The sequence below is a fragment of the Petaurus breviceps genome, unplaced genomic scaffold (genome assembly GCF_028583685.1).
Source record: "Petaurus breviceps papuanus isolate PSGF00001 unplaced genomic scaffold, PetGlider_PUasm1.0 90650, whole genome shotgun sequence".
Classification (NCBI taxonomy): domain Eukaryota; kingdom Metazoa; phylum Chordata; class Mammalia; order Diprotodontia; family Petauridae; genus Petaurus; species Petaurus breviceps.
Window position 1 is genome coordinate 4,279,565 of NW_027187299.1, and position 26,141 is coordinate 4,305,705.

The 26,141-nt window shown below is 37.4% G+C and overlaps 1 protein-coding gene across 2 annotated transcripts in view; it reads left to right on the forward strand.

Moving 5' to 3' along the window:
- SIPA1L2 (signal induced proliferation associated 1 like 2) overlaps positions 1-26,141 on the forward strand; it is a 255,321-nt gene that overhangs the window by 181,020 nt on the left and 48,160 nt on the right. For both annotated transcript variants that reach the window (XM_069064868.1, XM_069064869.1), the window contains exons 8-11: positions 1,343-1,446; positions 7,048-7,205; positions 10,757-11,333; positions 18,444-18,718. In XM_069064868.1, coding sequence (XP_068920969.1) covers positions 1,343-1,446; positions 7,048-7,205; positions 10,757-11,333; positions 18,444-18,718 — 1,114 coding nt within the window. The remainder of the gene's footprint in view (positions 1-1,342; positions 1,447-7,047; positions 7,206-10,756; positions 11,334-18,443; positions 18,719-26,141) is intronic.

The window sequence follows — 26,141 nt, forward strand, 5'->3', positions numbered from 1 at the left end:
ATGTCAGTCTGGAAGTTGATTTATCAATATCTCTCTGTTTTGAGCCCTAACCTTTAGCCAATGAATCATCTCATTTGAATAATTTTCATAGTCTCTAAAGGTTGTACAAGATATATTCTATACAAATTTTAAAAGTGAACATAGAAATGGCTCTTTTGCGATGGAATAATAGAGAACACAATAGAAAAAATGTTAAGGTTACGTGAATGTTTAAGTAATTTATATCTATGATGATTGGTATCTTGAGTGCCTGTTCAAAGAGTGTCTTTGTTTCAGGTGGTGCTGAATAAATTGTTAAAGCAGCTTCTTTCTTGTTGTCAAAAAAAAGTAGAGAATAAGAGGTTATGGGTAAAATAGGAATAAATGAGAGGGAGATTTCTTAGATTCAATTTCTGCTTTCTCCCAGCGTAGTCTTGGGCAAAGAGGCTAAATGTCTTCGTTTACCTATTTCTAATATGGTCCCAATGGGTCATAGATTACCTTGTATTTTCAGTTTTTATCTAGTCCCAAAATTAGCCCACTGGAGAAGGGAATAGCAAACCATTCTAATATCTTCACAGGGAAACTCCATGGACAGGATGGTCCATGGGTCATGAAGAGTTGGACACAACTGAACAACTGCACAACAATAGAGCTAATCAGATGAGATGAATTAAACTATTATGATTAATCTGGAAGCCACAGTTTATTGAATATATATATATATAGATATATAGATATGCACACATATGTTTCTTGTATAAAATGTTGAATTCATTTTCCACATCTTGATTCATTGATTTATTACTAGTAATAACTGTTACTCATTCTGAGGCTAGGATAAAACAGGCTTAAGAGTAACAAGATTTACTTTATTTGATAAATAATTTAGAATAACGGAGTCCTCATTCATTGTCTTGAACTTCAGATCACCCATTGTTCAGTTAGGAGCTCATCATAAATAGAGTTATATAGCAAAGGTCAGTATTCATAGGTGTTGAGTGTATTAGGGACTCCTAGCCATGTATTGGTCCCTAACCCTTTTGCACATATGAAGAACAGTGCTCATATTCAGTGCTTACCAAAGCCCTTTACTGTCCCACTTTATTCCATCTATTTCCCAGTCATAAGTTCAAGAAAAGTACAAGATAGGTAGATATTGAATGAGAAGAAGGCAGAGCCTGAGGGCAGAGTAGATGGATAAATTCAGTCTGTTGATAGGTGGTCAGCAGTTTAATTGCATTATGCTATTTTCTAAGTTTCAAAACAGGAATTCCAGCCAATGGAATTCAACATTAAAATAATATATGATACAGATTTTGTATACTCCTGACTTTGTTTTGTAATTGAATTTTATTTTCAGCTGATTCCACAGGAACCCATTCTCTCTATACCACCTATAAAGATTATGAAGTAATGTTTCATGTGTCCACTATGCTGCCCTATATGCCCAATAATAGGCAACAGGTATGTTTTCTTTTTTGATGCTCTCCTTTTTTTTAATTAAGTAGGAATGGTGATATGGTAGCCAACTTAGTAGTTGTGTATTTGCTACTTAAGTAACATGTGCATTGCCATTTCAGAGTGTTTTGTTTAGAGTAACCATATACTGGGGACTGCATTTGGTCTGCAGAGCTTAGTTTGCCAACCCCTGGTCTAAGTGGACCGTGTGGTGCCTCTCTGATGTAACTTTCTGTTGCTGTGGATCCATGAGTTCATCATAGTGCTATTCTTGACATGTTTTCTCAGAAATCCTCTAAAAAGGTTCTGCTTAGTAGACAGGATGGGGGAAAGCATCTTCCTCTTGGTTTTTTTTTTTTAATTTCTCAGCAAGAGCAGATATGTGCGGTCCTTTGTAAACATTGAATGCTATAGAAAAGTCAGCTATTATTGTTGTTATTGTTAATTAGGATTGTTCATTCCTCTCACCACATTACTAGCCTTCAGTAATTTATCTTCTGCTATGTCTTGGGTACAGGTTACTGTTAATAACATGATTCATCCTCCTGATGGTCACAATAGAGTTTCCATTACCTTTCAAGTTATTCATGTTTCCAATTTTTCTGAGATATTAGAGATAGACTTTTGTGACAACAATCATTTTCAGATCATTAAAAGCTCTGTCCAGTTCCCCAAAGGCAAGCCAGTGCCGTCTTCTTCTGCCTGTTGTTTGGCCAAGTTCATCATTCATCTGAAATATGATTTGACTGTGGTTTGGATGGTTATATGTTGCATATCTAGGCAATATTCAATTTTTATCTACTTCATTTTTCTTATATGGATGGTTAGTTTTATCTTCCTCTCATTGCTGTAGACCTAATTCTGGAGGCTATGTATTATTTTAGGGTTCAGTTCACTTAATGGCAGTACCTTCTGTGAATAGCATCTGGAGGAGCCATAACTTTTCTAGAATGCAGATCTAATCTGAAAGGACACTAGAGACGATCAAATAAACCATGCTCTTGACTAATAATGGTTCCAGTGGAGAACCCTACAGCAGTAATGCTATCTGTTAGCAAGGCAGTAACAGTAACTAGGGTTTGTTCGCATGAAAAACATATACCTATATATAATTTATAAAACATATACATACATATATAAATGTGTGTATGTATTTTCAAGAACAAGAAAGACACGCATTTTACTTGAGATCAAAACATTACGCATCATTATAGGTGAACCCAAGGGCTATGTAAAAGTAAACTCAAGTACTACTATCCTCACTAAAAGTCCAGTTCTCCCACCACATATTTCTAGTGTCTTCCCTTTGAGATTACCTACCATTTACACTATATGTATATATAATATACATATATAACATGCATATTATATATACATATATATGTGTTTTGCACAGTTGTTTACATGTCATCTCTGCCATTAGAATGGAAGCCTTGTTGAGGGCAGAGACTTGGTTTTTTGCATTTCTTGGTGTCCATGGTGCTTAGAGTAGTACCTGGCATACATAGTAAGCACTTAATAAATGCTTATTGACTGACTAGGGGTTTTAATGTACTAAGTTCAGGATTAATTAATTAGTCAGTTAATGAAATAAAAGCATTTATTAAGCATTTACTTTGTGTAGAGTGCTCCGTGTTGTGGATACAAATAGAAAAGCAGGACAACCCTTGTTCTCAAGGAAATCACATATCCAATTCAGAAAGACAACACATATAGAAATTTATAGCTACGAGTTGGATGGAAAGACCCAGAGTTCCTCACTTAGTGTGCATTGACAAAGCAAATAGTAATGCATCTTCTCATGTCTTTTCTATTGCATCAACAGTGGGTTTTTTTTTAATTTGAGATACTGTGCTACATTAATAAAAGGATATTAAGTAGAATGAGAGAGATTAAAAGAATCTCTGGAGGACACTGATCAAACCACTTCTGGAGTATTTTTTTTGATAGCTTTACATTATACAAAGGGCTAGTATGTATCTGGAGGAGAGAAATCAAAATAGCTGAGTTGTCTGGAAACCATCCTATATATGAGGATTGACTGAAGGAACTAGTAGTATATAGAAGAGACTTGGGAATGTTCTATTAATATTTGAAGCTTGTAATATAGCAAAAGGATTGTCCCTAGTTGGCTTTAGGCCCATAGGGCAGAACTAGAAACAATGAGTTAAGAGAAACAGATTTGAAATGAAATAAAGAAAATCTTTTTTCACTGTTAGAATTGTTCTGGAGTGGAATTGGAGGATGGATGACTCATTGGCAAAGTACAGAGGACTTATGCTTCCAATGCTTATTGCACTAGTGTGCTCTGAAGCCCATTCAGCTGAATCTTTTAATCTAAAGGGACAGCTTCTCTCTGACAGTAGCAAGATTAGGAAACAGTTGAGGAAACAGTGAACCAGAATCTCCAAATTGGGCACAGTTGAACCATCTATCATCTATCATCTCCTCCAGAAGGAAGTAACATAGTATTTCTGACTGATACTAAGGACATCCCCTTAAATCTCAGCACCTACTGTAGACCCAGTACATGAACTCATTTTAATTTCATCAAAAGTCAGGCTAGACATTCTCTGCCAGATGCTCATTGCTAATTGCAAGAACTTTTTTATTGTTATAAGTTTCATTTACCTTCATGGAATTTCTTCCTAATCTTAAAATAAGTCACTTTTTTAGGATTGCATCTTATAGAATCACATTTTTAATCATCATCCTACTCATTACATCCTTGTGGTTTACTTTTGTGCCTAAAATCGGGTCTGTTAAAACACACATATATATGCGCACACCCTCATAAGCAATAATAATAAAAAGAATTACATAGGTTTTTGCCTTTACAAGCTTTAAACTAATTTTTTTAACAGAGTCTAGTTCCCTAGCTTCCTGTGAAGCTTTTCTACATTAGGAGCCAACTGTTCCTAAAATTAGTCTGGATGTCACCATCTATATAGTGTCCTAATATCTTCAGTATGGATTCGGGTAAAGAACAATATTTTCACTTTGCTTCTAACCACCAGGTCTCGTTCTTGCTCCACAACTTAAAAATATGTCTGAAATGTAACTGGATAGATCCTGTACAATAACAGAACCCTGGAGCTAGAAAGGAGTCTTCAAGAAGAGAAAACTGAGTCTCAGAGAGACTGCTATGCCTAGATCCTGTAGTTGACAGTTCATTGTAGCAGCACTTGGACCCATCTCTGCTGGTTCCAAGTCTACCTTTCTTCAACATCTCAGCTACCTCTCAGATGTCAGAAAAGGTTTATCGAGGTTATTACCCTTTCAGTGTGCCTGGGTTTGCATGGAAGTTAATGAAACTCCTTATTATGTTGGAGTTTTACAGATGATACCTAGGCCACAAAGGGAAAACAAGACAATGCCCTTTATCTACTATCTCAAAGAAACTTTTGCAGAAGGTTGCTTAATAACAGGCAGAAAGTACATGAAGGATTACTTCTTCTTAGTTTTCCTGAGTGCGTATAGGTATGGATAGCCACGTTCCTCCCTCTGTCTTCTCTTTAACTGAACAGAGTATATGGGACTATTCTTTGGTCTGACAAAACTGTTTGCTTGGATTTGAAAATCCCAAGAGCTACTGCAGGTGCCCCATGCTTGATATGGTCTTTAAAACATCAAGCAGTTCCTCAAGTTGCCCTCTTCAAGTAATCATTCTTCCAGAGTACCGCCTACCCTATGTGGGCAACATGCAAAGTCCCAGTTTTCCTTGCTAATCCCCATGAGAGCTTTCAATTTACCTGTCTTTATGAATTAGCTCTCTCTTTCAGAAGTGCCCCGTGCCTACAGTTAGTTAAGGTGGAACCTCTTCAAGACATCCTTTGTCCCATTTTACAAAGGAAAATAATGTACTTGGAGAGAGAGAAATATGGATTCAGTATGTTGTCAAGGTAACCGATCTTACCATTTCCTCTACCTTGCAATTTAAATACCCCTGTGGAGCAGTACAGAGTTGGGTACAAGTGCTACCTTAATGAGGAGAGTAATTGGATAGGAATAGCAATAATGTATATACTAATGAGTTGCTTTTCCTGCCATCTTTCTATGGCACCTTTGTTTTCATAAGTATTTGGATTGAGCTTCCTAGAAGTCTGTGATGAGAGAACAATTTTTTTATTACAAGAACAAAATAGTTAATCACTTTAGAAGCTTACTGTTAAATATTTGACAAATAGAGATGCATTCCACAAATATTTTAGCTATGTGCTGGGTTAGCACTGTGCTAGATTCTGGTAATAAAATGGCAAAATTAATATATTCCCTGCCCTCAAGGAGCTTACGTTCTATTAGGGAGAAACAGCATGAAGTAAATTAATATATACAAAATAATTTCTAGGGGTATCAATATTGGCTGCATTTAAGAAGTGACTCTTGAACTGACCCTTAAAAAAACCTAGAGATTCTATGAAATGTCTGTAAGGAGGGAATAGATTCCAGGTATTACCCATGCAAAGGAAGAGAGATTGTGGGAAGGAATGTTGTATATGGAGGACGGTAGAACCATTTTGACCAAAATGCAGTTCATGAAGGAGACTAAAATACAATGAATGTGGGTAAGCCAGACTGTGAAGGGCCAAACAGAAGTTTGTGTAGTTTATCCCAGAGGAAGTCCCCAACAACTGATGTCTTTTTTAGCGAGAGAATGACAGTCATGCTTTAAGAGCATCAATTTCATAGCTGTGTGGAAGATAGAGTGGAGAGGGTAGGGGCTGGTGACCAGGAGACCAATTAGGAGGCTATTGTAGTAGCCTAGGGAGAGGTGCTAAGGACCTAAGCTCAGGTGTTGGCTTTTGAAGTAGGAAGAAAGACTACTGATGTGAGAAATGTTGATTTCTCCTTGTCGAAGTCTCTTTGAGACTTGGAGACTGATTGGATATGGGAGGTGAGGAGATTGAAGAGAAGAGAGTAAATCTTACATGATTAGAAAGATGCTGATGCCCTTAACAAAAATATGGATGAAAGACTGGTCTCTTTTGCCTCTTAGTCATTTTAGTACTAATGAGTTGATGTTAAATAATGGAACAGAAGATGAGAAGAAGTTGAAATTTGCAAGGGTGGAAAGTAAATGAAATGCAAATATTAGATATACATGTAAATATTAGATGTAAAAATGAAAGTTTGCCTCACTTTTTAGCTTCTAGTAAAAATTAGGAAATTATAGGAACTTCTGCTAAATTTTTTTTTAATCCAGTTCTACCAGCATTTATTAAGTGCTCGCATGGACAAAGAAGCTATGAGATACAGAGGCAAGACAAAAAGCTATGCCTTTGCTCAAGGAGCTTACATTACACATAAGGGTTATAAAACATGAGAAGAAACTGAATCGAACACCAAGGAGGGATAGATTGCTTAGGTTGAACTCAAAAGTTAAAGGTATAAACCTGAATACTTCTCTCAACTCCTTTCCATAGATCTCTGTTTTCAACCCAGTTTCCTGCTATAATGCTAAACTTGTGGCAATTAGCTTCTAAAGAATAGCTCTGTTTTCTGAATAACGTTTTTGAAATCAACATCAATGAATTGTGCAATTTTCAAAAAATGTATGAAGAAGTCTTTCCATTCATAATTCTTTGTGTGTCTATTTCTTGTGTATAGCTCTTAAGGAAAAGGCACATAGGAAATGACATCGTTACCATTGTCTTCCAAGAGCCTGGAGCACTTCCTTTTACTCCAAAAAATATCCGATCTCAATTTCAGCACGTCTTTGTTATTGTCAAGGTGCACAATCCTTGCACTGAAAATGTGTGTTATAGGTGAGTCTGTATGCCCTAATTTATTTGGCTGGTTTGGTTTCAGTGTTGTGTCTTTCACCATCTGTCCCCCTTTCTTCCTCCAAATTCCTACTTGGTTCCTAATTATAGATCCCTTTCTGTCATTTTTTTTTTTTGCCATTTCAGAAAGTAAAATATCTTAAAAGCAACACACCGATTACAAATCAAGTAATTTCCCCAAATACGCACATGCCTCTTCCTTTTATCCTTTCGTAATTGTGCCTCTTGCTACTTATTTTCCTCTTTCAGCGCTTTAAAATATGCAATAGGGTGATTAATTAGGATAAGCAACTGTATTGCAATTATCGCACATTACTTTGACGGAAGTCCGAGAATGTGGAGAGCAGCTCAACTGTTTCAAAAACTCCTGTGTGATAGCTTGACACACACTTGGAAGAGCCATCAAATTAGGTACAAAGACCAGGCAGCTTGTTCAGAGCCACAGACAAGATTTTATTGGTGTAGCCCTGAGCAAAATTCAGGCTTACTCTTCCTTTTATCAAAAATGAATGATAAAATACGAAAGCATGCATTTTATAGCTTAAAAAAGAACCCAAACACAAAATTCCCAAAACTATCCCCCAAAGTACGTATAGGAAAAAATACAAGTTCTGCCTAACATTCATATTGATCACTTATGAAGCAAATGCAACTTTACTCGTGTCATTTGAAGGATCGCTAGTTTTCTTTGAAGTTAAGTAGCTGTATCAATCCCCAACCTTGTTAAGAGGCCATGTTTTCAAAGTTGCTTAAGCAGACAGTGTGACAGAACATAATTTTATAAAGATCATAAAGATCATCATACATATCATATTAAAAGTTACTCAAAGGTTTTCATTCTGCTACTACTCATCACCCTCTGACAAAACTAAGCATCTTTTCCCACATTTCCATGATAGTGAAGATGGAGGAAGATATAGTTTGGGGTTTGTTTTTGTTTTTTGCAGAATAATGAATTGATAACAGGAAAAGACAAGCTGGCAACTAGCATTTGTTAGATACTGCCTATATTCTGGAGATTCACAGAAAGGCAAGACAGCCCCAGCTACTTAGGAGCTCACAGTCTAATGGGGGAGACAATATGAAGCTATCTATGTATAAACAAGATATATACAGGATAAGTTGAGATAATAAACAGAGGGAAGGCACTTGTATTAAGGGAGATTTAGAATGGCCTCTTGAGGGTGGGGTTTTAGCTGGGATTTGAAGGATGCTGTAAGGAAGAGATGAGGACAGAGAGAATTACAAGAATGGGGGACAACCAATAAAAATGCCTACAATAGAGAAGTAGAGTATCTTTTTTTTTCAGGAATAGCAAGGAAGCCAGTGTCACAGAATATCAGATTATCTGGGCATGAGTAAAGTATAAAAAGACTGGAAAGGTAGGAAGAAGAAGGTTAAAAAGGGGTGTGAACACCACAGGATTTTATATTTGCTCCAGGAGGTGATAAAGAAACACTGGAATTCATTGAATTGAGTGACATTATCCTATCTGCACTTTAGGAAGATGTATCAGCAATGCCATATTCACAATGCCTATGGAGGTTACAAATATGCTGATATAATTATCCATTACAAAATACATCGTGCTAGCCATATGGGGGAATAAGCTAGAAAATTTATTAAGATACCAAAAGACTGAGTCCCAAAATCAGAAAGTGAAAGCCATCAGAGTAGTTATGAAATTGGCACAGGTAGATAAAGTAGAAAGCACCCACATTCTCAAGCCTTTAAAACAGAACAGGCTACCTCAGGCAAAGGTCCTCCTCTTCCCACTCACAGCAACCACACAGCGTCCGGGAAGCGCGCTCCCAGCAGCTCCGGCCCCTGGCAGTCCTCAGCAGGAGTCCTTAGCAGAAATTCTGGCTAACTCAAAAATGGCTTCGCGCTGCTGCTGCCTCTGCTGCTGCTGCCGTCGTCGCCGCCGCCACTGCTACCCACTGCAGGAACTCTAGCTTGGCTTCCGCTTCCTCTTGCTCCGCCCCTTCCTGCTACGTCAGCAAGTCCAATGGGGCATGGAAGATCTTTAAATCCCAAAACCCTTACAGAAGATAGGTTTAAAGACGAGTGGACTCAAGCAGGGAGAGACTTAACCAACCAAAAGGCTAGAAATCATAAGCATGCAGTGTCTGTTAAATGCTATTTGGACAAAACAGATGCTATTTGCTGCTCTTCCAGAACTTCAACAACTTCTCATTAGCTACACAATAAAGTCAAAATACCTCACTGTGACCTTCAAGGCCTTCTACAATTTGATCACAAAGCATCCTTTCTGTCTCATGTTATTTCATTATATGAACCTCTCCCCTCACATGTCCCATGGTTTCCTACCTCCACATTTTTACTCATCGCCATTCCCTCCCTGCATTTAAACCCTTTATAATCCTATCGGGGTTTTTTTTTTAAGTCTAATTCAAATACTATCTCTTCTGTGATACTTCTGTATATTTTCCAATCAGGCTTACTTTCTCTGCATTGCCTTAACACGCATTTGAATCATTCTTAGAACACATCATATTCTTCCTTATAATGTAGTCATTTGTTTACATGTATAATTTCTTTCCATTCCCCCCAGCCCAGCTAGATTTTTAGTTCTTTGGAGGCAGGAGATTGCTGTGCTCATCTTTGTAACTCATGTAGTTGATAGCATCAATAAATATTTGCTATATTGACAACTGTCATTGGTGATATGAAGAATAAATTTTGACAATATAGCATTTTAATGGTAAAATACATTACAGGAAAAATACAGGTATTTTGTATTACAGGTAAAATATTACACTACAGGTGAAATACCTGTAAGTTAACACAACACCACCCACCAGCTAACAGCCAAGTGGGTTGTGAAAACTGTCTCTAAAAGTTTTCTTCAACTTTCTTCTGAATTGGAAGACTACAGTACTATTCTTACCAGTGAGGTATTTTGTTTTCTTGTTAATATTTCTCCTAGTCAGCTTATGAATATAGTTGACTAGCCGAAATATTTTTAGTTGAGTTCTCTATTAGTGTGAAACAAGATGTTTCCTTAGAATACACTTAATGGAAGATACAGTCCTTTGATGACATAATCTATGCTTGTACATCTCATGTTTGGGGGGGTATCTGCCCCAGCTCATCATCATACTACTTGAAATGGCACAGGTTCCCCATGGATGCCTCCAGTGATCAAAGAGATATGTTCCTTGTTAACTGTCCCCTAAAGCCCATGCTTGAATTCCCATTCCCCAACCAACCACTATACTTGGAACCTTTTTCTTTGACTCTAAGGCCTCCTTTTACAGATAACAACCACACTTGGAGTGGGGGAAACATTGAAAAGAATAGCCTTCCTATTCTGAATCACAAGTAAAGTAATCCTAGAGTAGCCTGGTTATCTTACTTGAATAGTTTTTATAAAGACTTAACACTGAGAAATTTGGTGTGTCCAGAAATTAGTAAAGGAAGAACTTGAGAGTCAGATGGGCTAACTTGAAAATGAGTCTATGGAAAGCTTTGGTTACTAAATTTCTTTTCTTTTCTGTTTTTCCCTGCAGTGTTGGAGTTTCAAGATCAAAAGATGTACCACCATTTGGCCCACCCATTCCCAAAGGCGTGACTTTTCCAAAATCAGCAGTTTTTAGGGACTTCCTATTAGCCAAAGTGATCAATGCTGAAAATTCAGCCCATAAGTCAGAAAAGTTTCGAGCTATGGCCACCCGAACAAGGCAGGAATACTTGAAAGATCTGGCTGAAAACTTTGTTACTACAGCTACAGTGGATACCTCTGTCAAGTTCAGTTTCATTACATTAGGTGCAAAGAAAAAGGAGAAAGTAAAACCAAGGAAGGATGCTCATTTATACAGTGTTGGGGCTATCATGTGGAATGTCATAGCACGAGACTTTGGCCGGTCTGCAGACATTGAATGTCTCCTAGGAATATCCAATGAATTTATCATGTTGATTGAAAAGGAGTCCAAGAACGTTGTGTTTAACTGTTCCTGCAGAGATGTTATTGGATGGACATCTGGATTAATGAGCATCAAAGTGTTTTATGAAAGAGGAGAATGTATTCTTCTGTCTACAGTGGATAATTGTACTGATGATATAAGGGAAATTGTTCAGAGATTAGGAGTAAGTACATGTCATTATGTGGTAGGCTTTTCTTCATCTTTATTCCTCTAGAACCAGAATCAATCCTGACCAATCAGGGAATTTTCCCCTGAACAAAATTTTTAGAACGTGGTAGTTACTGTTTCTCACAGAAGCAAAGCTGTCAGACTTTGTACCATTTTGAGCAGTGGCTGAGTAAATGGAGGTGGGGAGGGGCACAGCTCATAAACTGATTGGACAAGACAGTTTTCTTGGTTCAAAATGATTCAGCATGAACAACTGCCTTCGGTAATTTCTCATGAAAATTGTTATTTCTCTGGCTGTCAGACAGGGTATCTGAAAAGAAAATGACACACACACAGTCAGATCTATCAGCCTCAACTCCAGCCAATGCAATCTTGAGTCAGGACAGTTCTGAAGTAGAGCTGTGTGTGCCCTTAGCACCTCAGGGTATGGCAGAGTGATCAGTCACCTCTTTCATGCTAATCTAACTTGGCCCTGAGGCTATAAATGAAATGAGGTTACTCATGCCAGCTCAATTTGTGCTTAACTCAGCTCTCCACTAAGATAGTAGTAGCATTTACCTAGTATAGTTTTCATGGAACCCAAAAAGTTAAAAGTCCCTGGGTTCACACTAATGTGGAAAAGAAACGTTTAGATCTGTCTTCCAATTTCAGCCATTGGGGGATCAGTATTGTTTAGCCACTGTTCAGTGGCTTTCAGTGAATTAACTATAGTGTTACAGATTCCTCGTAGCCATGTTTCATCTCTAGTGAGGCCTGGAAACGGGCTTCCTGCCATACTACCCAAGTCTAACATTTTGTGACTAATAAAATTTTTTTCTGTATACTTTCAGGATTAACTTTGGGCCTAACCTGCCAGTTATCGCTTGGGTCTTCAGAAAGACCCGCACCCACTTCTTATCTCAGAGTGCTAAGAGCACCTCTTAAACTGAGAATACTCAAGCACCCAGACATTGCTATTGCTAAGACATTGTCCCCATGTGAATAAGGGGACATGGTCAGATAAACAAAAATAATTTGAAATAGTCATGGTGTTTACTTTGAAATAGTAATAGTAATTGATACAGTTTGTTGAGGTTTTGTTTCCCTACATTGTTCAGAAGACAATCACAAGATGAAATTGTCATGATTTTTCTTTTGTAGTAGTAATTACAGTAATAGAATTTATAGAACAACTTTTCTTCCAAAGAGCTCACAATTTTCTTTCACATTTATTCTCACCTCATCTCTATATGTAGATCAACCATAAATTGCTTTCCAGGAAGTTCCTGGTATCCTTCTGCTACAACCTCAGGACTTAATTCTTTTAATGTTTTGGGTTTTTAGATATCGAGAGGGTGAATGGCACAACATGGCACTTTGTGAAAGGGTAGAGGGGGGAGTGAAGACTAGCTTCTATTTTGAAGAACACTGAAGCATCTCATCAGTCTCCTTAAGGATTACTGGTTGGCGTTTTGGGGGCTCAGCATATCCATAAACTTACTCCATGGGAGTTATTTCTGGACTGAACTGAATCCCACTTAAAGGAAATTTGAGAACTTTTGGGAACTCCCAAGCCACCCCATTTGTCAGCATTGAGGTCCTAGGAGAAGCATTTTAGTCTAAAAAATTCTTGTTGCATATTAGAATCCTTGGGCCTATAAGGAACTACCTTCTTTTTCCTTTGCTCCCTATTCCATGGATCTCTGGCAGGATTTTAGACCAACCCCAATATAAATCTGCATCATATGCATAGTCCTGGGGATTTTAAAAGGGTGTATTTTGTGTCTATATGTGTAAGATTTCCTTCTTAATCAGAGTCACTCAGATATTCTTTTGTGCTAGATGACCTTTCCTTGTCCCAGTCTTTGTACCCAGTTGTTACAGTTGTCTCTGTAGAATAACAAGGAACAGATGATTTTATTCTCATTTTATGCAGATCCATTTCTAGTTCAGTGAGATGAGCACCGAATAGAAAATTAGGCAATCTTGATCCTAGTTAGAACTTTGCCACTCACCTAACCTTTGGGAGATTGCTTCCTCTGTTTTAAAATGAGAGAAATGGACAAAGTGACTTCTAAGATCCTGGCAGGCCTAAGTTGTTTTTTGTTGTTGTTGTTGTTGTTTGTTTTTGATCAAAAGATTGAGATTGGGAAGAAACTTCACAGGTTATGTCTACACTGGTCATTTTGCAGATGAGAAAACCCAGGTGTGGAATAGTGAAATGATTTCCCAAAGAACACAGAAGTAGGAAGCAATAGACCTAGGATTTGAGCCTCAGTCCTCACACTCCAAATCCAAAATTCCACAACAAAATGAGAAATCCAAAATAATAGAACTCTCAACATTACAATCCAATAGTTTGAAAATAATGTGCACTGTTGCCACAGAAATATGAAACTATGATATACTTTTTATTTCCTAATGCTGATGGGACATTTTTTCACACTGACCCTAATGACTAACATGATGGGTAAATGCAACCTCTATATTTAGGATAATCAAGGAAATTTGTTTGCTTAGTGAGTTCCACAGATTAGGTGGAGCCAAATTAGAAGAACAATCACTGAGAAAACTTTTGAGATCTTTTCAAGAAAGAACAAGGCAATCATCTGGAAATTGTGTCAGTTCCAGAGGCCTGTTATGACTGTGTCTCCCACAGACAGTAATTAATATTCTCAGAGACTACTTTGACTACATCAATACATATGCCTTACTCACAAATTCAACTACCTATTTATGTTTATCCAGCAGATCTATTTGCGTCCCATCTACTAGATTTAATGTATTATTAATCATTAAGTGACAATACTTTAAGAAGGGCTTTGAAAAGCATTCCTGTAAGTCAGTAAGTTAAAGTAGATGTTCAAAAGATTCATTGTTATTTCATGTACTAGTTATAAAAAAAAAAAAGTTGCCCATCTGCTGTAAAACTTTCTGTTGTTGTACTCCATTTTTACCTAATTAAAGTGTTCTGGTTTGGGTCTTGAGTAGAAATAGATTAATAATGACAGTAGAGAGTGAAGTAATTGTTACTATTTGCCCCTTTTTTCGGTTGGAGAAATTAAAAAAAAAAACCTATTCGGCATAATATTTCTCCTGTCTAATTCCTATGCCCAAAGCTATGTAGGTTTTCATTATATAGACTAAGATTCAAACAGTTTAGGAGGCAGGGAGTGTATAGTTATTTCTGTTCCTCACTTTTTCTTTTTTTTTCTTCTTCCCTATTTCCCTTTCTCCTTTTACCTTTCCTCCTTTTGTTCTATCAATCACAAAGAAATCTAGTCTTGAAAGACCCATTTCAGCCTCATTGTACAGAAATCCTGGTATCCAAAAGCCAAGGAAATGACTTCTGTCCTGGACAGAATCCACCTCATGTGTATGTCTAAAATGCACATTTTTGCTGAAAACACTCATCTCATGAACACTGGCCACCACATGGTTACATTCTAACACATATACTTACTGTCCCCTGGACCCCATTTCATAGTTTTCTAGACTTCCTTGCTTGTATGGGAGAGACATGCTGTCTCGTGGTGTAATAGATCAAAGTTAATACTAACATTTGTTTGTAATATCTATTGCATCAGGGAGAACCTGAAAATTAAAACTGGTGAAAATTTAAATTATTATGAATGTAGGTAATAGAAATTTGGAGCAGTGGTAACTGATGTTTATGTAGCACTTTAATGTCTTACAAACCATTTTGTAATGAGCTCTTCCTGTGAAGTAGGGTGGGTAGATGATATCTCCATTGTACAGATGAGGAATATAAGGTTGAAAGATGCCTAGGGTCTTGCCCACAGCCATGTAGCTAGTAAGTTGGCAGAGCATGATCTGATCCCAGGTCTTTTAAGTCCACATCAAACAATCTTGCCACTACCAATGGGAACTATGGATAAGGGAAAAAAGATGTGAATCTTAAGGGATATTGTGGAGAACTGAAATAGTAGACCTTGTTAACCAGTATGAGATCAAGAGAAAGATTGAGAGTTGAGCTTGTAGTTCCAGTAAGAGTGATGAAACTATAATAATTGGAAAGGAATGTTTCATTGGCACAGGAAGCCAAAGCACCTAATTTTTCACTGAAGATTGAGGCATTTATACAATATTTGAGTGGAAACCTCCTGTAGGCAGATAGGAATATGGGGACCAGAAGGGAACAGGGCTAGTAGTATCTTTTCAAAAGTCACCTATGTATATATGGTGGTTGAGATCCCCTGAGGTACGGGTGAGGATAGAGTGCCAGCCCTGGAATCAGGAAAACTCATCTTCCTGTGTTCAAATCTGACCTCTGACACTTACTAGCTGTGTGACCTTGGGCAAGTCATGTAACCCTATTTGTCTCAATTTCCTCATATGTAAAATGAGTTGGAGAAGAAATGGCGAAACACTCTAGTGTCTTTGCAAAGAAAACCCCAAATAGGGTCCCCAAGAGTTGGACATTACTGAAAACGACTGCACAGCAACAAGAGATTAAAGAATAAATAGGAGAGATGCGTAGGGACTCGGATGAGCCTTGGCTAAGAAAAAGAACTAGTAGATTGGAGAAAAAGAAAAGGCAAAGGAGAGAGTTTTCAGAGACCAGAAAGGATTGAAGAACATGCTATAGTTAAAAACCAAAAATGGCTTCTTCACCATTATAGTGGTATTCAGGAAAGTTGACCAGTCAAGAAACCACTTAGTTAAATTTGTCTTTTCTTCTCTGTGCATTAGTATTTTGAACTGTGAAATGAAGGTAGTATTTTCCACTATGAATCTAATATAAAACTAATGTCAAGAAATTTCAACATATATAATGTTGAGACTTCTATAGTCTCAGCATTATCACTCACACCGGGTCTTCACCACCTTGTAATTCTGAATATGACATCTCACATGCCCTCGGCCTCCATGAAGATTTTTCAATTCATGGTCCTCTAAAAGACTTTGTGACTGACCTTTTGGGGGAGGTGGCTTCATGGGAATAATCCTTCTCAAGTTAAAATGGCATCATTACATATTTTTAAAAGAGTGTATTGCCATTAGAATTGCAATGCAACTGGTAGGGAAGGACTAAAATGGAAGAATGTGGTTGAAGTGCAAAATTTGTTCTGTGCCTTTGTCATGAGAGTGCTACAGATGTCCTTTATATTAGTTCTGTTTAAAGATCGGAATCCTCAGCCTTTTAAAATTCAGTCACTAACAAACAAATTAATAAAAAAAAAAGAGGAAAAAAAAATTCAGTCACTAACTAGGGGTAACAATTCCTCTCCAGAGTTCTTTAATGCCGAAGCAGTCACTTCTAGGTGTGAGAAGGTGACTCATGATGTATAGAAGAGTGGTAATCATAGAAACAGCAAACACAATGGTGATACATGGAGCCCCTTTTCCACAGCTGTTCATACAGATGTAGCTTTTATTAAAATAACTCTATAGGCATTCAGAGCATGCCTCATGGAGATGTAGTGCTTATTAAACTGAAACTTCATTCAATGGCTCAGACCTGGGGACATGTGCATGATGGTTTTTTTTTTAGCTTTGAGCTTCTTACAGATACCTTAATGCCATGGTCATCATCAGGTGTTACTTAATGAGCAACCGTTTCTCAATACTTATACTCTCTTAGATAGTAAATGAGAGATGGGAGAAATCAGCATCTGCTTGTCATAGAAGGAGCAGTGAAGTGATGAAGGAAACTTTGTAGTGACAGCAGCCTTTGCAAAACTAAAATCAAATGAGTAGAATTGGGCAGGATTTAAACTAACTGGATCGGGTCATTAGTTTTTCATTTCTCTTAATGAGACCCCAAAATGGGCTTTTAGATTTTACTGTCTGTTTTTGTAATATTAACAACTTTGGAATCCTTGAACTTGGGAAGAGAAAGAAAAGGGAGGAGGACACAGCTTTTCTGTTCCATTAGTTCTGGATCTAGAATTAGTCTCTTTCCCTGGGGGATCTTTTTAGTGATTTAATGGAATCGGGTGGGGCGAGGGATGATGGGCAATCTGTGTATATAGATGCATGGGCCATGGAGACCTCTTTTGAAGGTAGATTGCCAAAAAATAAATTCTATGAGCCCACCATGATTCTCACCAGTCTTTCCCACACTAATCAGCATGATGGTGGTCAGCTATACTATGTCAACCAGCAATGATAAGATTGTAGAAAAAAAGAAAGCAAGGTGGGTGAGATAAGCAATTTTTGTTTAAAAAAAATCTCTCTAACCACCTGGTATGGGTGTAAGTTTATCTTTAGCCTGACTGTACTAAATGGATGATTAAAAAGCTGTGTGAAAATATTGTATGTTTTCTGTCAGCATTGTCTGAGTAATACAGAATTTTTTGAAGAAATGATCTATTTTTGCATTTTGTTAATACTTTGGTAATAGAGGATTTTATTTTGGAAAGCCAGGTAGGTCACAAAGAAGTTAGAGTTGGAAGCATTGTCAGAGGCAATCTGTTCTTACCATTCCTGAATGAGAAACACCTATGCAACCCAGCCAGCAAGTACACCTCCAGTCTTTGCTTAGAGACATCCTTGGGGTGGAAGGAAGATTTACTATCTCTTCAGACAGGATGTCCTACTTTTGGATAGCTTCTGCTAAGAAGTCCCCCTCCCCTTATATCATGCTTAAATATACTTCTTTATAAAACTTTACATGTCTGTAAAACTGATATAGAAAAGGAAGGGTGAGAATTATCTTGTTAGTTCATCATAAATATTCTCAAGTTCTGAGTTAATAAATTATAACTTCTTTGTGAGATATTCATCTCCTTAGAAAGAAGCAAATTATTGATATGCTTTGACTTCATTTTTTTTGTGTATTTGATAGTCCAGTTATGGTGAAGTTATACACCTGTCATTGCCATTAAATATTACAGAAAGTAGAACACTGGCTCTCCCCTCTAGGAAAAGGAGGAGAAATACCAGATTTTAGATATCTGAAAAATCCCTATGATATTAATTGTACAGAGGAAAACCTTTGTTATCCACAAATGCCTAAGCAGCGATGACCCTATATTAGTATGTAACGGGTGCTGTATTCCATCACAGTTAAACATCTCTAAAAATGAATTCTTCTACAAGTTCAAGGGAGCTATGGAGAGGGATAGTAGTTTTTTATTTTGCTTTTTTAACCATCCTTTAGATAGTGACCCGAGGATGTGAAACCGTGGAAATGACATTGCGGAGGAATGGGCTGGGCCAACTCGGCTTCCACGTCAACTTTGAAGGAATCGTAGCAGATGTGGAGCCCTTTGGCTTTGCCTGGAAGGCTGGCCTACGTCAAGGCAGCCGCCTTGTGGAGATCTGCAAAGTAGCCGTAGCCACCCTGACTCATGAGCAGATGATCGATCTGCTACGTACATCTGTGACTGTCAAAGTCGTCATCATTCAGCCTCATGAAGATGGATCTCCCAGAAGGTAAGGGACCAAGAGTCCAGGCATGTCATTCCTGGTTTGCTGCTTGTAACATGTAGCTACCCTTTACCATATTCATCAAGCCCTTCAATAAATGCTGTATTGTGTCTTTGAAAAAAATACTAGTTGGGGGTGACTAGGTGGCACAGTGAGTAAAGTGCTGGCCCCGGAGTCAGGGGAGCCTGAGTTCAAATCCACCCTCAGACATTTCACACACACACACACACACACACAAACTAGTGTGACCTTGGGCAAGTCACTTAACCCCAATTGCCCTCCAAAAAAAAAAAAGGAAAGAAAAACAAAAAGATACTAGTTGAATTGTAGCCATGAGAGCAATTAGGATTTTATTTAATTACCATGCAGTAAATGATAGAATGCAATCCACTAAACAATTTAATGGGAAAGGGGACAAGGGAACAAGTCCTTATTACATGCCTACTATGTGTCAGCTGCTGTGCTAAGCTTTTTTTAGATATTTTTTCATTTGATCCTCACAGCCACCTTAGGAGGTAGGTGCTATTATTATCTGCATTTCTGCATTCAAAACTGAAGACACAGGTTTAAGTGAGTTGTCCAAGGTCACACAGCTAGTAGGTATCTATTGCCAGATTTGAACTCAGATTTTCTTGACTCTTCCTAGGGCTCTATCCTGTGTGCCCCCTATCTCTTGTTGGTTTGTGTATACACATATATGTGTGTATATTATTTTAAATGTTTCATATAAAATACCTATACTGGGAAATGTACCACATAAAAACTGAGAGGAGAAATTAACTGAAGGTCAAAGAGAATGAATTTTCTTTATAAAAATCCAAATGTAATAAAATAAAACACTTTGCAAACCTTAAAAGACCTATATAAATCTTAGCTGTGATAAGAAAAAAAAATCAGTGCTCTACTATCTTTTTTTATTCTCTTTTATTTTCTTTTTCTAGTAGCAGATTTTTTTTCTTGATCATGGCTTGGCCTTTGGCAGGCCAGAGACCTTTTCCTGAAAAACTAGAATTCCGTTTTTGCTTGATGAGGTCATTGTAAACATGAGACAGAAGAAATCAGTATCTGCTTTTCATAGAAGGGACATTGAAGCCCTTAATAGAACTGGGAGATGATCTATTCTCTAGAAGACTAAAGTAAAATTAGTGGAATTATATTAAGTAGGTCTAAATTTTGGAAAAGAGTCTGCATGACTGGTGAATCTCAGATCTGATTTTTTTTTCTGCTAAAAGAAGTAAATATTGTGAGAAGCAACTAGAAAAAAAAAGCCTTTAGTGAGAGTAAGGACATGAAAACATAGGCACTGCCTCCTTTTCTATCATGAAAACTAAGATTTTTACATTTCTCGTTAAAAATCGTGCTGAAACATGAAGTGTAGAGGCATGGGAATTTAAAAGGCTGGTACAGAAGAGCCATCCCTTTCAGATTGGTACTGCATTACATAGGAGCATAGATTTTGAGCAGGAAGGTGTAATTTTTTTCATTTCTATTTATATAACTTTGCTTCCTTCCTCATCTATTCCTCCCTTCCAAGGAGGGATATGGTTTTGCAATTATCACACAATTGCCTTTCTCTTTGGCATGTTCCTTGACAAAGGTGGTATTAATAAATATTACACAATTTATCATCAGACTGCTTCATACTCTTGGCAAAGGAGAAGACTTCTAATCAATCCATTGATTTGTATTTTGTTGATGAAGTATGAGTATACACTAATATTTGCTTGTCAATAACTTGTTACTGCTCTGGTAACTTTTGGCTTGTTAAAATTGGCTTTTGCAGTAACTTTCCTTTAGCATAATGTTAACTTAAGTAAAAAAACAGGTCTTTTGTGCCTAATTAGGAAATATAATGTGCTTATGACAACAGGACAGCAATATTTACTATATTTGAGCTCTGGAGCAATTGTTTTTATATTTATAGTGTCTTTCAATTGTCATTGCCCTAGTAAATTGGTAAGGGGTGGAGGAGGAATCTCTTTTCCCTGATTTCCAATACTCATGGTATGTACATGAACTTTCAAAATTATTTTAAAAAATTTCTTACTAAAGTAGACATTGGTTGTAGGGCTGAGATACTAAAATTGTCTAATAATCAAAAAATACCATTCCAGTACATGTTAATCCATTTATTAGCAAGGTTACTTTATCATAATAGTCTTATTGTTATGAATGATGTAGATTTGTAACTTCCAAAATATGGGATGAGAACTAAATCTACCTGTGCTAAAAAGTTGTTAGGGATAAGTTGGAGGGATAAGGTGGATAGGATACAAACTATTTGGTCACTTCTACTACTCTTGGGGTAAACATATAAGATTTGAGACTGAGAAAGACTGACACAATTTGGCAATTGCAAGATCCTTGATTACTTTGAAGAGAGTGGTTTCTCTTGAGGGTTAAGGTAGGAAGTCAAATTGCAAATGGTTGCTAAATGAGGAAAAGGAAAGAAAATAGAGGGAGCAAGTGTAGATATTTTTTTCCCTAGAAATTTTAGTGAAAAAAAAGAAAAGAAATATACAATGGCAGCCAGAGAAGATGGTAGGTTCTGGTGGAGGTTTTTAAGAATGGGGCAGACTTGGGTATATTTGAAGGTAGTAAGGAAGGAACCAGTAGAGAGGGAGAGATTGACAATTTGAATGATGGGATGCTTGAGAAGAGAGGTAGATATGGAGTCAAGGCTTTAAGTGGAAGTGTTAGCCTTGACAAGAAAAAAAAGCTACCTTAATGATCAGAAACTGGAGGAGAGGAGAGAGTGAGAAATGATGTCAAGGGATTTTAAGATGAACATGATGGAAAACAGGGAGTTCACACTAAATAACCTCACTAACTAAATTATGAGTTGAAATCCTCATCCAACAGCATGCAGAGACATGGAAATGAGGCACAGCTAAAGAGAAGAGATTTGGAATAATTTTGATGGAGAGTGAAATAAGGAACCAGTTAGGGAGGAGTAGAAGAATTTAAAAATATTTCCTAATATCTAGAGATTAAATGGTTAGCGCTCCCCCATTGTTCTGTAAGATCCTTTGTTTGGTAGGATGAAAATATTGTATGGCTGGTTCCTAGTTATCTGGTTGAATCAATACCTACACCCTTTGGCAGCTTAGATTATTACTCAGACACCAGATCTTCCACAGTGGGTAGAAGTTATATGTTTGTCTTCCACACCTTTGTTTTTGCTAACTGTAAAACAAGGCCACTTGCTAAACAAACAGCTAAAACATATTAGACTCCTATTATGGGCCAGGCACTGCCCATTGCATTATACCAGATAGGTAATACTAAACAGTAAGGAACATTTAGAGCCAAGAGAATTTCCTCCTTCTGCTTGGGCCTGCAGGACAGAGCTAGGAGCATTGGGTGGAGGTTGTTGAGAAGAAGACTTAAGCTTGGTACAAAGGAAAACTTCCTTTTAAATAGATTTTAATAACTTTTGTTTTCTTATTGCCTAGATTTCTCCTGTATCCCTCCCACTACCTTCTCCCAGAAAGACATCACTTATAACAAAGAATTTTGTAAAAAAGGAAAAGAAAAGAAAAATAAATCAGCAAAACTGACCAAAGCATATATTTTTAATCTGATACTATACATCCATGGACCCCAACCTCTGCCATGGAATTGCAGGGAGAAGGCTTCTCCTCATCCTCTAATGCCATGCTTGTGCTTTGTAATTTCACAATGCTCAGTTTCACTTGTATCGTCCTAGTTCTTTCATTTACATTGTTGTGTCATTGTGTGTGGTGTTTTCCTGTTTCTGCTTCCTTGACTTTACACTGTTTCATATAAAGTTTTTCCATGCTTCTCTGGATCCATCACTTTTGTCATTTCTTATAGCACAATAACAACTTCTTAAGAATTAGAGCTATCCAAAAGTAAAATGGGCTGCTTCAGAAGGGAGTGGAGACGTCAGTGAAGGACATTTGGAAGTGTATCTTGTTCAAGGACAGATTGGCCCAGATGCCTTCAGGGATGCAGGAATAAGTAAATGGACTTTTCCAGCTTTTTGTTTCCCTACCATCAGCTGCCCACCTGGCTTCCCCCAACAGACTAGGTTGCACTTTTATTCTATCTACTGATTAACTGTGATCAACTCATTGAGGAGCCTACCTTTAAACAATAGCAAAATCAATGGGTTTAGAAGGCCTAGAATAACATGATGGTGGTGATTAAACTCAAGTTCATCATTGTCTTTTTGATCAAAATTAGACCCTCCCCAAATTGCTTGGGATATATTTAAAATGATCACATACTCCAACATCATCTGAATAGCATAGCATCACAAAACCGTAGGAGAGTTCCAGATAATGCTTCTACTTGTCACCAGTTTTGTTTTGGATTTTGAAATAATTACCTAACAGATTTTCATGACCTAAACTTGTCTTTGCAAAATGCATTGCCTTCCAGGCTGTGGTAGTGAAAGATTAAATGGAAAAGTTTTCAGAACTGAACTACGATTTAGCAATTAGATTTCTTTTTAACCCTAAAGCTGAATCTGTCCCAGTTTGTGTTATTTTCCTTCTAGCATGGTAATTAAGATACTCAAGTATAAGCAGATGATATGTACATTTATTGTTAAGCAAAGAGGAAATCAAAATGCTTGCATGTAATTGATCTTGCAGCCTTATCTAAAATTTCTGAGTATTTCCTTTTGGCAAGCCAACTATAGAAAATGTGCCAGATGCTATAAATGCAATTCAAGTCCCTTGACTTGTATCTAGTATCTCAGAGGAAGCCAGATAACATTTATCAATGAAGTTTGAGTTTCTGTTAATACAGAGGAGGAAAAAATCTTTAAAACTTGTTTTTTAATTTTTTTCCTCCCTTACCATTGGTTGCAGTGGAAGTTGCCCAGGAGACAGGATCATCTATTCTTTGTCAATTAAAAGCACTGCAATGTATCATCTGCAGCAGACTTGCAATAGAATTAGGAGATGATATTTTTCCCTTTTGGAGGGTATTAATTTTTGTTGGATACATTTGGATTTGACAGAGTGGCTAATGGAAAATGCACAAACTGATCTCAAATGCATTCACCAACAATCATTGAGTCGAGTGGTTACAACAGAAAAACATGATTTTCTTGGGTTTTGTTGTTTGTTATTTAACACAAAGGAAATATGGGTGCTTTTACTTTAAGGTTTACTAGCTTTGCCCTTTATATCTGACCTGAGCTTTGTTGCTGATTGGTGGTGTTTATGTTGCAGTCACCATGTACATACATCCTTTGGTTCTGCATCCTTACATCAAATAGATCTTCCCAAAGGTCTCTGAATATTCATCATACTTTAGAGCAGAGGCCATAGGATTATAGGTAGCACAGTGCATAGAGTACCGGATCTGGAGTCAAGAAGATTGGTCTTCCTGAGTTCAAATCTGTTCTCAGAAACTTACTAATTGTGTATGACCCTGGGAAGTCACTTAACCCTGTTTGCCTCAGTTTCCTCCTCTGTCAAATGAGCTGGAGAAGGAAATGGCAAGCCACTCCAGTATCTCTGCCAAGAAAACCCCAAATGGGGTCATAAAGAGTGGGAAAGGACTGAACAACAAAAAAATGTTCACCCTTCCCAACCCTTAATTTACAGATGGAAAAAGAAAGAGGTCTAATGATGTGCCCAGGGTCACCCAGGCATCAGGTATCAAGTGGCAGAGCCTGAGTTTGAACTCAGGTCCTTTGGCTCTTTCCACAATGCCATGTTGCCTCTTGGTGGTGTTTTTGGTACAGGATAGATGACAAGCACATACGGAGAAGGAAGAACGCATGTGAAATGAGCTGCAAAACCACTACAGCAGCAGTGACCTGTATTGCTGCAGAGATTGGCTTTCCGTGCTTACTTTAAATCTGCCTCCTCACTGCACTAAAGGAGGATGGCTCCTTTGGAAGTTTGCTATATAGAGCTAGCCCTAAAGGAATTTCTAGTATATCTGGGCAGAGCCTGATACATATGAAAATATTATCAGGGAAAGTGATAAAGCAAACACTACAATGTTGAGGATTCGTTGTTATGATTTTTGTTCAATCGTTTTCAGTCATGTCCAACTCTCCTTGACCCCATTTGGGGTTTTCTTGGCAAATCATTGGAGTGGTTCACCATTTTCTTTTCTAATTCATTTTACAGATAAGGAAACAGAGGCAAGCCAGGTTAAGTGACTTGCCCAGGGTCACATAGTTAGGAAGTGTCTGGGGACAGATTTGAACTCAGAAAGATGATTCTTCCTGATTCCAAGCCCCAGCGCTCTATCCTCTGCACCACTTAGTTATAAGTCCTATTAAATTGAGCATGAGAACACATTCTTGTACTTAGAGTTGGAATATAATAATAAGATTAGCTGTTTTAAATGAAATTATTTTTGAGAGGAGTTCTTTAGAGGACAGCAGGGGACCAATTAGAGAAATGGAAAAAATAATTCACATGTATGTTTGGCATAGCTGAGATGTTGGAAATTGTTTGATTCTGTCTGTATTCTGTCTTCAGCATAATACAGTACTCAGGCACTCAGCAGAAGCCTTGGGTCATGACTGCATTTTTATAAGATTTTTCCTATAAATATCAAACTTTAAGAATGCCTTGTTAAAGACTACTGTTCTCATGACAGCTCTGAGAGAAATGTTTTACAAACAAAAGCTCAAAACAGCCCAGCCTTGTGTTCTTACACACACACACACACACACACACACACACACACAAACACACACACCAACAACAACAACAAAACCCAGATCTATGTCAGTATTTGGAAAATAGGAAGGGTATTATCAGCCCACCAAGCCCTCCCAGCATCCCTAACTTATGTGGGACTGGAAAGAAAATGAATATGCCATACTTTCTCATTTTATGCAGAAAATGGGGACTTCATCTTGCCCCCTCTTTTGAATTAAGAAATGAGATCGATATAATTGTTAAATGTTTTTCCGAGCAATGCAGAGAACAGAAGAGTTCATACACACATACATATACTGAATTGTATCTATTCAGCATTCTCAATGATTTGTACTATGTATAAATTTAATAAATATTAAATAACAATAAATAAAAACTGAATAAATTTATTCTAAATCCATACCAAATCCTGTTTCAGATTTGCCATCAAACAGGTTTTAACTCTTAGTGTGTCTTGGGGGTGGGGAGAGATGCAAAATAATGACATTCTCACTTAAGACAAACTCAGTCAAGCAGATGTGTATTTATCACTTGATATGTACAAGGCATCTTTCTAAACTCTGGGAAATAGTTCTGATCCTCAAGGAGCTTACATTCAGCTGGGTAGCAAGGGAACAGATTATCAGTATACGCCTAAGTGTAGAACAAAGGAGAAATCAAATTAAGTGTTTTAAGAAAAATTGAGGAGGGAAGCAACACTGACTTCCGAGGGGATCAGGAAAATCTTCATAGAACAGGTGGCACTTTGCCCAACCTCATAAAAGGAG